This window comes from Oryx dammah, unplaced genomic scaffold (assembly GCF_014754425.2).
Source record: "Oryx dammah isolate SB20612 unplaced genomic scaffold, SCBI_Odam_1.1 HiC_scaffold_13, whole genome shotgun sequence".
NCBI lineage: Eukaryota > Metazoa > Chordata > Mammalia > Artiodactyla > Bovidae > Oryx > Oryx dammah.
In genome coordinates, this window is record NW_024070197.1 from 39489664 (window position 1) to 39502717 (window position 13054).

The window sequence follows — 13054 nt, forward strand, 5'->3', positions numbered from 1 at the left end:
ATTTCTTTCATGGTATTAATAGTAGGAATGTTTAGATTTTCAGTCTCTATTCTAGGGGGTGGCACATGTCATTCAGTTTAGTCAGATTTCCTTTCTTAACCTCTACTTAACGGAAGTGTTGTTGCTGAAAGTGGAGCTGGACTTTCTTATAATTCTTTTAATTTCCTCTTCCAACTTTGTTCTGGATATGTCTAGTGTGGAGACTGTGGTCATACTTAAGATACTTGATTCTAAGTTTTTAGATTTCAGCCCTCTTTCATGAGCACTTATTGTGTGCCAAACCACCAATAAGGGCCAGAGTGCTCAAAGAAGAATAAGCCCAGATCCTGAGTTCTGGGCTACAGAGCTGATACAGGGAGACCTGGTAGCTGAAGCTATGTGAAGAACATGAGCAAGGCAGTGTATGGGATAGGCTGAATTACAGGGAGCTGGTCTGGAACACTGGGATAGAGGTACTGCTCGTATATAATCAGCACACATGCCTGGGCCAGGCCAGAGTCAGCACACTGCCCAAGCTCCTCTTTCTTCTTCTAACCTTAGTTGCGAGGCCTTTTTAGGGGACTGTTTTACTTGCTACTCTTGCTGATGTTTAGACACTTTATTCTACAGGATCCAGGCTGTCCTCATTTCCTACAAATGCAGAGTGGTTAGATAGTAGGGTGCTGCCCTCTCAATGCTGAGGAGGGTAAAGAGTAAGTACACGAGAAGGCTCTAAAACTAAAAGGGATTTCCTAAGAGACCTGTAATTAGCATTAAGTCTTTTACATTTTGGAATGAAAAATGTGTTAAAAATAAAGTAGTGAGTAAACAAAGTAAAACAAAACAAAAACACGGGTCTTCTATATCAAGCAGCTTCTTCTATTTCAGGTTTCCGGAAGACAGACTTGGCAAACTTTGAAAACTCCTTCAGCCCACTTTGGATATTATGAACCTTGATGAACAGCTAGGGAACTTGGTAACACTGTAAAAGCAATTTAAGAACAGGTAGAACTTTGTCTAATGTAATGTAAACAGGAGGAAATAACCAAACAAACCCTCTGACCTGTGTCCACATGGCTTCAGTTGTGTGTCTGCTACCTCATCGCAACACAGGGAGCAGCAGTTTTCCCGGATACTGACTTGCTTCAACAGAGCAAGACGCCTGTGCCTGAGTAGAAAACACAGTTGGAAGTTCATTTGATCAACAAATAAATGAGCTGTGATGCATATAAAATGCCTTGAAAATGAGCTGTACATGGGATTCTACCATGTATTCCCTAAGCTCTATTCAGTAAAGTTTTCACACGAGACATCTCATTTCAATCTTACAATGATTTTCTAAAACAGAGAATGGAGGAGGCTGGTCATTCTCATCTTACCTGGTGGCTCAGCTGGTAAAGTATAACACGTACACAGAAGTAAACTGCTTTCCTGAGTTCTGTGGTGGGAGCTCTAGCAAATGAATCAAACCAAAGGTGGGGGGCATGGGAGCCTCCAGTTACAGCGAGCTGATCATGACCTGGACTTGTGACTGGCACATAAAGTGGGAGGAAAGGGCAGTCCTGTAGGACTAAACCCTTCTCCAGGTGGGGTCTGAAGCTATTTCCAGGTAGACAGTGTCAGAATCAAATTCACTGCTCAGTGGTACTGGAAAACACATGTCAGACCATTCTAGTAGCAGGAAGAGTTGTGATAGCAGAACTTTCTAGTGCAAAGACCCTGGGGCTACAGTAGCAGACTTGGTCTGTTTCAGGAGCAGCAAGGAGGCCAGGATGGCTGAAGTATCAGGAGCACAGGGGAGAGTGCAAGAGGTCTAAGAAGTAGTGGAGGAGAGGAGGGGACAAATCCTACAGCGTCTGCTGAGATTCAAGCTTTTACCTTAAGTGAAAGAGGAAGCCACTGGAGTCTGATGAGCACAGAAGTGCATGATCTGATTTATGTTGTAACAATCATTCTGGAGGCTGTGCTGAACAGACTGAAGGGGTTAAGGTGGGAACAGGGAGACTAGTTTGAGGGCAGGAACAACCCAGGTGGGAAATTGGAGGCTTTAGCCATGGTGGGAACAGGGAGAGGGAACAGAAGTTGTTGGCTGGGATATATTCTGAAAGTACAGCCCATAGAATTTGCTGAACAATCTGTCATAGAAATGGCAGAAACTCATACTCTGCCTTGTCAAGGATCCTCTAGGACTACAGCCAGGGAAACAGAATCGACAATGGAGCTATTAACAGAGAAAACTGTAAGAGAAGCAGGTGGCTATGAGTGGATGACTGTTGGAGCTGAGAGGTGGGTGTGTATATATATACATGGTGTGTGTGTATATATATATATGGTGCTTTACTGTGCTATTCTTTTTTTCTTTCATGTGTATTTGAAATTTTCCATAATAAAAAGTTGAAGAAAAAGAAGAAGAAAAAGAATGAATGGAAGAAGAGGTAGAGACAGAGAGGATTTACAATATGGAACACTTACAAAATGCCAAGTAGAAACAGGGTCCTGATCTCCTACCCTGAAGTCAGAAAAGAATACTATTCCTATGAGTAAAACAGGAAACTCTGGCATTAAAGAGGCCATTGAGTTAGTCTCTGACAACTTCTGTCTTGGTGTCACTGTCACAGAAAACAAAATTCCAATGCAGCGCAGGACTGCCAAGCTGGTAACTCAGTTCTTGGGATATTACAGAGGCTCTGTTGCAGCAGGCAGGGCTGTCATCACTTTGTGACATTTTCTGGTTCATCTGGAAACTGCTGAGCCACTCTCAAGCCTTGAGACACTGAGTCCAAGGTGAAGTACAGCCCAGAAGGGCTTGTTACAGACCTGCTTTTTAAGCCCCAGGCAGACTGCACTTAGGGCACCAAGATCTTAGGGTACTGAGACAGTACACAGAAACCGCCCATAAAAGATGACTTTCTGACAGTTGGGGCCTATTGCCATCTGACTTTTGGAAAGTTTAATTCTGCAGGGGTGGTTAACTAAATGCTGAAGCAGTTTTAACTAAGGTCAGCTTCCAGGGGAACACTTAGACGGATCAGTTGGAACTTTCAGGGTGTAGGTGAGAAGGAAGACCTGTTTATGGGCCGCATCCAAGAAAGACAGGCTACATAACAAAGTGATGGGGTGTGTATGACAGATGAGACAGGTGTTACTTCACACTTTCACCAGGAGGAATTTAAAGTTCAGAATCCCTGTCAGGCGCTAAGACAAGATGAAGAGGGGTTCTCAGAACGAACCTCAGATCTCTGAGCTGGGAAATAAATGGCCCTTCAGTTCTTGGGATATTACAGAGGCTCTGTTGCAGCAGGCAGGGCTGTCATCACTTCGTGACATTTTCTGGTTCATCTGGAAACTGCTGAGCCACTCTCAAGCCTTGAGACACTGAGTCCAAGGTGAAGTACAGCCCAGAAGGGCTTGTTACAGACCTGCTTTTTAAGCCAGAACAGGAGCTAGGATTACACTGTTACGTTATAGACACCCTTAAGGGCGCAACAGACCAACACTGCTGATTCCTTACCTTGGCAAAATGATTTTCTCTTCAGCTGTGAGGAAGGCGTAGTCATTAAAAGTGCTAAATTTCATAGACGGTGGATATTTGAATGGTTTTGCTCCAAAATTGAACTCACATTGTTGATATGACATGAAACTAGCTGCTGCAAAAAATCCAGATCTACAAATAAAAATGAGTAGAGATCAAGAGAATTCATAAAAACAAAGTGAAGATCATACACAAAGTGGTCTTCAGAAATAAGTTGGAATAAGAAGTAAGAAAGAATAAGTTGTACCCCGGCAGAAAGAAGGGTGGCATTATGTTTACTAAACTAGACGGGACTATAAACCAGAGAATATCCTGCTCTTATCTTCCTATATCAAACTCTGGGAGAGTTCTAGGTATGATCAAATGAGTCCCCAATTACTTGAAGTATAGTGATTTCTCACACAACTGACTATATAAATGGACAGTCTTTTTTTCCTAGAGAAAAGGACATTCCATGCATCTACTTGAATTTTTGATTGAGAGAAGGTACTTACACAGTAGATGAAAAGACTTGCTTCTCAGGAGGCAGCTGGTTGCCATTTAAAAAGAAGATCATTTGCTTTTCATTCAAGTCTAACAGAAATCCTACCGTGTCTCCTAAAGGATGAAGTGGAACACTGTTAGGACGGGAAGATTCTGCTGTCTCAAGGGTTTTGATATCACTGTATTAAGTCTGTTTTTGTAGCCCTATACTCAACATATTCATCTTGCTTCTTCTGCAACTGATATGACCCCTTTACATCAATGTTTGGAAAGGAAAATGCTGCCAATTAATCTATGCAAAGTCATCAATTTTAAGATGCATCCCAATTCCAAAGATGTAAAATGTGGGGGCAATGTGCATTTTTGGACCAGTAAAACATGGTAAGATCAAAATCATGAACTTTGCTTCTCTGATGAGATTTAAAATTCTCTGAGAGGGAATTCCCTGGTGGTCCAGTGGTTAGGACTCTGTACTTCCAATGCCAAAGGCAAGGGTTCAATCACTAGTTAGACAACTAAGATCCCTCCTACAAGACTGCATGGCCAAAAAAGAAAAAAAATTTTTTCCAGAGGTTCCATCTGCTACCATATGACTCTATGTCTTCAGAACAAGGTGGGGTCACCAGGAGGCCCCCTGAGAATACCACCCTTGGTGCTGTGGTGTTAGGCAGAAAAGCCCTGTTTCCTTGTATTTAGTTGGGGGTGAAAAGACTCACTCATCTTAAATCCTTTGGTCTAAGTGTTGGACAAATCAACTGTGTGGTTCTAACTATGCTGGTTTGAATCTTTCATTAATAAATGTTTTCATGGGTATAAGGCCTTGGATACAGCAACCCAGTTGGAATACAAATTGAATGGGGCAAAAAAGATGAGGCTGTTGATAAGATGTATTCTTGCATAAAATCCTCGTGCTTTGACTCAGAGTCCTAGTAGTCTCTACCCCTGCAGTGTCCTGAGCCTGATGTTTGGAGAGCTGAGGCTGGGGAGATGTTTTTGAGGCCAAGAGTGCTCAAGTCAGCCTGAAAACTTGCATCTAGAGGGGCCCAGAATGTGTCCACTGAATAGTGCCAATGCTCTGAAGAAAATCTCATTTTATTGGCATTATAATTTCAGTGTCCTTAATATCTCCACAGCTGCTCTAAGACGTATACCCAGAGAGGAAAGTGGAATTCATATTAATCTGAAGAAGCATATGAATCTTAATTCATATTAATTAATAATTTCCCCACTAAATTAAGAATTTTATAGTCTGAAATGTTTTGCTGAAGGAAGGGCTCCATCAGAGGTGAGTATCAGGAGTACTGTTCACACCCATGGTAGGGGATACAAATGCTAATACCCCTTCCCACACTTAATCTTTTTCCATCAAAAGATTTTTTTTAATTAATTAATTATTTTAATTGGAGGCTAATTACTTTACAATATTGTAGTGGTTTTTGCCATACATTGACATGAAATCAGGCATGGGTGTACATCTGTTCCCCATCCTGAACCTCTCTCCCACCTAACATCCCATCCCTCAGGGTCATCCAAAACATTTTAAAGCCTAACATAATGAATGCCTTCCCAGAACCAGATGTCTTACCCTAGTTGATAAATTCATGATGGAGAGGAATGCGTACCTTCTTTCCAGCAGGGGTGTAGGTGTGGCTTACTTCTGGCGTTGTACCAAATCAGCTGCCGGCAGCCGTCGTATGCACAGGAGTATTCATCGTCCCCGATGCCATAGCCTTCCTGGAGGGAGATAGGGCCCAGAGATTAGTGAGGCTCTGCCTGCTGTGTTCTGGGAAAAGTAAGTGTGTCTTTTATAACCATTAAGCTGGTGGCTGGAATTCTAAGCTTTCTAGATGAAGGGAGAGAGCCTATTACAGTTCTTAGAAGGTACCAAAATTTTGACATGGAGTCAGAAGAGAGTATGACCTCACTAACAGATTATTTCCCAAGTTTCACATCTGTTAGTTTATTTAATTCTCATGAACCACCTTGAGGCTGGGAGTATTGTATTCCATTTTAAGAAGAAATAAAGTCTCAGAGAGGTCAACCAACTTGCCCAAGAACACATTACTAGAGAAGTCAAGTTTGGACCTTGGGATTTTCTGATTCCAAGGCTGGTGTGGGCAAATACCTTTTTTGCCTGTAGTACACTTCAAACACCCCCTTGCTCAAAGATGTTAAACCTGGGTACAACAGAGAGGCTTTTGTGGGTTATTAGCAAACAGGTATTCTGAGATATCTGAACATTATATAGGTTCTTGGCAACTTCTTTTATTACTTATTGCCTTTTAATTGTTTAATAATTACTTTATTGTTAACATAAAAGGGTAGGTTCGAGATCTTAAGAAATTATTTTGAGCAGTTATAAGAAAAAAATAGAATGAATAGAGGAAACATGCAGACCAGACAACTGCTATCTTTAAGGCTCAATGGTGAAGGATTCTAGTAGAGAAGGCCACTGAAAATGTTGGCCAGATCCAAGTAAGACTTCAGATCCTGGAGATGGTCTGCTTATTCTGTGCAATAATACAATCACAAGACAGACTGGAACAAGGGCTCCAACACACTTTTTAACTACTTAGACCACAACATACTGAATCCGGATGTGTGTTCTCCAAAGTGAGAATTAGTTGTTCCGAATGCACTGCTCAGACTACTCAAAGGTTAAATATTCTGCTGTGTAAATTCTCAGCAGAATATTCACCAGTCTATTATTAACAGAAAGAATGCCTTGCTATCCCTTTCAAAGCCTGAACAAGTAAGTTGAAAAAAAACTGTAATGATAAACAAGATAACTATTCTGTAGGTGACCTGAACAAGACCTACCCTTTAGCTTCTCAGATTAATGATCTATCTCCAAGCCTAACACTTGATCATCTTTTCAACAGCAAAGCTCAGTCAGTAAGAGTTAAAATAAGAGGCACCATGAACGGACTTCAAATTTTCAGAAACTGGGTGTGTCCTAGGAAAGACTAATTCCACAAAGCCACACCGTGTCTGTACAGGCAAAAAGATTCAGAATCACCAAAACAATGTCCATAGGAAGCAAAGTTTTAAGTATAGTAACAATATGAAAATGTTGTATTGGGGGAAAGATATATCAGATTTCATCAATTTCTAACCAACCAGTACTTAAGTCAGGGGAAAAATGTTTTATTTTTTAAGGAAAGAAATTAAGTCTATCAAGCAATCTGGCGGGATAAGAAAATAGTATTCTAAGTTTCTTGAGAAGCCAAAGTTTTTGTAACTATATGGCAGAAATTAGTTTCACTCACGAGATAAAATGATCCAGCTTCATTGGCCATTAAACAGAAACTCTGCAACGTTCAGTCTCATATATACTACTCTCAGACCTGCAGTGTGCTGCCATATTAGGAGATACATAATTTATAAAGCTTTCTCCCAAGAGAAGTCCATATTTCTTCTAGTCTTGGGACAAATTTTTACTTCCAAATGAGACAACTAGCTAATTCTCTGAGATTATCCCCATTTTCAAATGCAAAGAACACAATTATTGAAGAATAGGAAGGGGAATGAACTCAAGTCCTAGTTTCTTTTTGTCCCAGTCTTAGTTTCAGTTTTCTTCCCTGTGAAATGGAAATTATAACAGTAAAAACTGTTGTGGGATAAGCTTTAAAATGAAGTGCTCTGGAAATTAAGATTTTTTAAGTCCTAAAAAAATAATCTTAAGGACATCATTTGGAGCAGACTATCTGTGTAATTGATACTACTTTCTTTAAATCAGTGCCCAAGTTGGGCACTAGAAGACTAACTAGCATTGTTCTCCAGAACCACTTATTTTTGACTACATGGTGCCACCAAAAAAGCCTCATTCATCCAGGTTTTAATTAAGGCCTAGTCAACTAGAAGGCCCTGCAAAGGGAAGGTTCCCAACAAAAGCAATGGCAGTTTAGGGTCCAGTTTTCCATCCTGGACAAAAATCCAGACCTGCCCTTTCCATGGGCCCTCTTCCTCTAATCTGTCTCTTTCCAGTGAGCAGTTTAGTAAAATGTCATGAACAATTCCAGGATGCTGTACAGGCTTGCTGAAAGGGCACTTCAGAAACTATCCTTATGGCAGGCAAAGTTTAGTCTGACTTTGTTGGATCACTTTTTTTTTTTTTAACTTTACAATACTGTATTGGTTCTGCCACACATCAACATGAATCCACCACGGGTGTACACATGTTCCCCATCCTGAACCCCCCTCCCACCTCCCTCCCTGTACCATCCCTCTTGGTCATCCCAGTGCACCAGCCCCGAGCATCCTGTATCCTGCATCAAACCTGGACTGGCGATTCATTTCTTATATGATATTATACATGTTTCAATGCCATTCTCCCAAATCATCTCACCCTCTCGTTCTCCCACAGAGTCCAAAAGACTGTTCTATACATCTGTGTCTCTTTTGCTGTCTCACATACAGGGTTATCGTTACCATCTTTCTAAATTCCATATATATGCATTAGTATACTGTATTGCTCTTTTCCTTTCTGGCTTACTTCACTCTGTATAATAGGCTCCAGTTTCATCCACCTCATTAGAACTGATTCAAATGTATTCTTTTTAATGACTAAGTAATACTCCATTGTATATGTGTACCACAGCTTTCTTATCCATTCATCTGCTGATGGAAATCTAGGTTGCTTCCATGTCCCGGCTATTATAAACAGTGCTGCAATGAACATTGGGATACACGTGTCTCTTCCAATTCTGGTTTCCTCGGTGTGTATGCCCAGCAGTGGGATTGCTGGGTCATAAGGCAGTTCTGTTTCCAGTTTTTTAAGGAATCTCCATGCTGTTCTCCATAGTGGCTGTACTAGTTTGCATTCCCAATAGTGTAAGAGGGTTCCCTTTTCTCCACACCCTCTCCAGCATTTATTCTTTGTAGACTTTTGGATAGCAGCCATTTTAGATCATTTCTAAAACCCATCTTAAGACCTTACATATGGGATGGGAGGCTATATTATTTATTTATTTTTAATTGGAGGGTAAGAGGCTATTCTAGTGAAGGGTATGGTTTTTCCAGTGGTCATATATGGATGTGATAGTTGGACTATAAAGAAAGCTGAGCGCCGAAGAATTGATGCTTTTGAACTCTGGTGCTGGAGTAGACTCTTGAGAGTCCCTTGGACTGCAAGGAGATCCAACCAGTCCGTCCTAAAGGAGATCAGTCCTGGGTGTTCATTGGAAGGACTAATGTTGAAGCTGAAACTCCAATACTTTGGCCACCTGATGCAAAGAGCTGATTCATTTGAAAAGACCCTGATGCTGGGAAAGATTGAGGCCAGGAGGAGAAGGGGACGACAGAGGATGAGATGGTTGGATGGCATCACCGACTCAATGCTCATGGGTTTGGGTGGACTCCGGGAATTGGTGATGGACAGGGAGGCCTGGAGTGCTGTGGTTCATGGGGTCACAAAGAGTCGGACACAACTGAGTGACTGAACTGAACTGAAGAGGCTATTATTTATTTTTATTTATTTATTGTTTTCTTTTTGGCTCTGCTGGGTCTTTGTTGCTGAGCGAGGGCTTTCTCTAGTTGCGGTGAGCAGGCTTCTCACTGCAGTGGCTTCTCTTGTTGCAGAGCATGGGCTCTAGGGCACACAGGTTTCAGTAGCTGTAGCATGTGGGTTCAGCTGCGGTTCCTGGGCTCTAAGAGCACAGACTCAACAGTTGTGGCACTTGGGCGTAGATGCCCCATGGCATGTAGAATCTCTGGGACCAGGGATTAAATCCATGTCCCCTGTACCAGCAGGTGCATTCTTAACCACCGGATCACCAAGGTAGTCCAGATAAGAGGTCATTATTTAGATTAATGACAAAAATAAGTCTAAGGGTATTTTCCCAGCTCAAAGGGTAAAAATCATATGGCCACAAAATGTTCCTGATCAAAACTGGATTAATTCCAAAGAGCATATACTATGACTATGAGAAGGAAGCTGATTGGGTTAGACATTAGAAGGGTATAAAGCGGCAAGAAATGAACACCTGAAGGAAAGGGAAGAATCCTAACCTCTGGTACTCAAGTAGAAGTGGTCCAACCCTGCTTCCTCTAGTGGATTTAATCTCCCCTCATATCTGATAGCTTTCTATAACAAAAGATAAATACTAAATATTGAAAACAAATATGCCTACAAATTACAAGATAAAGGTAAAATGAAAGGAGTCAAGCCAACATTTAGGATTTCATGAAAGGAACAGAATTCCTACAAAGTTCCTAAAGCTTAAATGCAAGATAAAAACCATCACTGATAACAATATAAAAACTGAGCCAAAGATGTGGCTGGGGCCAGAGCAGAGCCTAAAAAAGAAAAAGAACACATGTAACCTCTGGGTGGAAAATTAACATGAACTTAAAACTTGAGGGGAAAAAAATAGCTGAGGTTCACTTGTGTTTTCCTATTTCTGAATCAGTTTATAAACCTGATGTTGCAGATTTGGCACCATGTGGTTCAGCCCAAGGAATGATTACTGGGCAAACCTACCTGAAAAAATGAGTATGCACCACCCCCTTGCAAAAATCACCCGCTGCTGCCCGCATCTGGCCAGGTCTCCACAGTACTCACGTGGTTGAGGAACTTGCTGTCCCGTGTGGCCCAGCCGATCTGCATGACACCAGAAGTGACCACAGTCACTTCATAGTACCACACCCCAGCATCCACACAAAAGGTGCAACGCACACTTTCGAAAGAAGAGGCATCGCAGCGAGCCTGGAAAAATCAAAGGGCATGGCAGCCCACCATCAGTGCCTGAAGACCATCAGAGATAACAGACTGCTCAGAAGGTGGAATCTATCCTTTCTCATTATAGCTCCTGCTGGACTACTGTCTCTTTCTCTGTGCATCCTCAGTGACAAAATATACAAAACTGAAGGAAGGATGCTATTTTACAGTTTAGTTTCCATGGAGTTCCAGATTGAAAGGACTGGAAGACCTCAAAGTAAGAATTAGTGAAGGCTACTGGCTTCATTTTGAATTACTTACAGAGTTTTGCTCTCACAGTAGAATCTTTTACAAATGCATAAACACTGCCTTAACCTGTTACTTGTTAGGGAGGGAAATGAGGGAGAGGATATTGAAGGGTATAAGATGGAGTACCTAAAAATAAGCTAAAGCAGAAAACTACATAAAGCATTTGGTAAGATGTAAGATCAAAGGGCTGTCTGCAGCCATTCTTCAAACAGCTCTTTAATCTTGACATGTCTAGTGCCTAAAGCAGCTGTATATAAGCGGCTCTTTCATTAACCTTCACCCCCGCAATCAGCAACATTTCCAACATGCAGGGAGAAGGTAAAGTGCTAGATTGAATATAACTGGTTATACAGGGATTAAAAAAGAAAGGGCCTCTTTTAGAAATACTAGTCTTTGTACCTTTAACTGCATAAAATAGAAGAGATTAAAGTCAGACATTTAAACAAGTCAATAAACATTATAGCACTTACTATATGTATAGGATCATGTGAGATAGGAAAGAGTATATAATATCTCAGACACTCTCTCTTCTACCACTTCTACCTCTAACCACTCTCTGAGTATGTAGTAAACTTCCATCTATTTTGCAAGGATTGCTTTTGTTCAGAATCAGGGCATGAAAATGAAAACAAGATTTTCTCCCTAGAATGGTCCATCTATGGAAACTTTACCTCCAAGCCATGAGGCGAGATCTTCAGGTACTCGCTGACATCGTTGCTATTCAGCATGGCCTTAATGCTATTCAAGTCCACTTTCTCATAGGTCAGCTGCCTACCCTCTTTTAAAACTGCAAAAGAAGAAGTGGGCACGTTTCTAAGGCAGGCTATTGTGGAAAAACTGTTGTCATCACTGGCTGCCACTCTTGTTAATAAGTGGAGGTGCTCAAAAATGGAAGAATCGGTAGACATAACCTTAGCTTTGGGGCTGCATGGCTGTATGAAGATTAATTAAGCAAATTAGTAAAGGCAGCATAGGTAGGTTTATATTTCTCTTCCTTATAGTCATTCTTTTGCATGCAGCAAAATCCAAATGGTACTTTTCAGAATTATTCTTTAACTGGCACTACACAGGCTGTGCACTGAGCAGTTCCCCACAATGTTGCGGTAGGAGCAGGGGGATTGTGCTAACTATGGGGTGGGGGAAGTGAGGACAGAGCAGTAGTCTAGTTTTAGCTCTTGCAGCCCTTGGAGGAGAAAAATAGTTGGGAGCAACTCTCAAGGTATAGATATGATTTGAGTTTTGAAGAGCAATGCTGGGACAGGGAGAAGAGTGAAGAGAGGGAATTCCAAGTGAGAGGAACAGGCCCAGAGATAGGAGTGATTGGGAACTGCTTCTAAGACAGTGAAGAGAGTCTGTGTTGGGAAGAGTTGGATTATACAATAGCACCTGATTGGTGGCCTGGATGCAGCAGGAAACAGGAGACCAATAACAATGTCTGAATAGGAGAGCACTGCAATTAGAAGCATTCCTTCCATCTAATTGTCTGAAGAGTCCCTAGGATTCGTTACCGCTAGAATATAGCCAACCTATCAGTAGAGGACTTTATAAGGAAAAACTCACACTGTCACAAATGAAGACCAGTGATCCTATTTAAGAAGTGGATTTGGAAATGAAAACAGGCATTTTAATACAGGACAACTGCTACTTACAGAGATTGTCTAAACTCCACTGGGCACAGAAACCAACTTGACGTTTCAGATAATCAGGATCATCAGTCCAGGACTCCAATGTGACAAGCCGGTCACTAATACTGGATTCAGAAATAGTCAATTTATTTTCACCTGTTTGGGAAGACATAAACCTTAAATTAACCATGGAAGAGTAGGAGCATTTGCTGGGTAGATTGATGGAGGGAAGGAATACAGAGAGACAATTAGAGAATTTGGAAACTATACTAACGACAAAGCCCAAGAGCTCTATTTTCTAGAAGGTAACAATACAATCACTAAATTTTCTAGCTATAAAAAGTGGCTAATCACAGTCACCAATTTTGATTCTTTAGGTGAGAAAACTGTTGCCTTTGTCACGATATTATAGACCTTGAGATGTTTATCTAGACAAATCAGAATGTATGCATGTTATTTCAGAGAAGG

The 13054-nt window shown here is 41.3% G+C and overlaps 1 protein-coding gene across 1 annotated transcript in view; it reads right to left on the reverse strand.

Annotated features, from left to right (window-relative positions):
• Nucleotides 1-13054, reverse strand: part of RSPRY1 (ring finger and SPRY domain containing 1) — a 36964-nt gene that overhangs the window by 2718 nt on the left and 21192 nt on the right. The window contains exons 8-14 of the mRNA XM_040253928.1: nucleotides 12611-12742; nucleotides 11633-11748; nucleotides 10557-10700; nucleotides 5617-5728; nucleotides 4006-4108; nucleotides 3491-3643; nucleotides 1043-1147 (exon numbers count right to left, since the gene is read on the reverse strand). Coding sequence (XP_040109862.1) covers nucleotides 1043-1147; nucleotides 3491-3643; nucleotides 4006-4108; nucleotides 5617-5728; nucleotides 10557-10700; nucleotides 11633-11748; nucleotides 12611-12742 — 865 coding nt within the window. The remainder of the gene's footprint in view (nucleotides 1-1042; nucleotides 1148-3490; nucleotides 3644-4005; nucleotides 4109-5616; nucleotides 5729-10556; nucleotides 10701-11632; nucleotides 11749-12610; nucleotides 12743-13054) is intronic.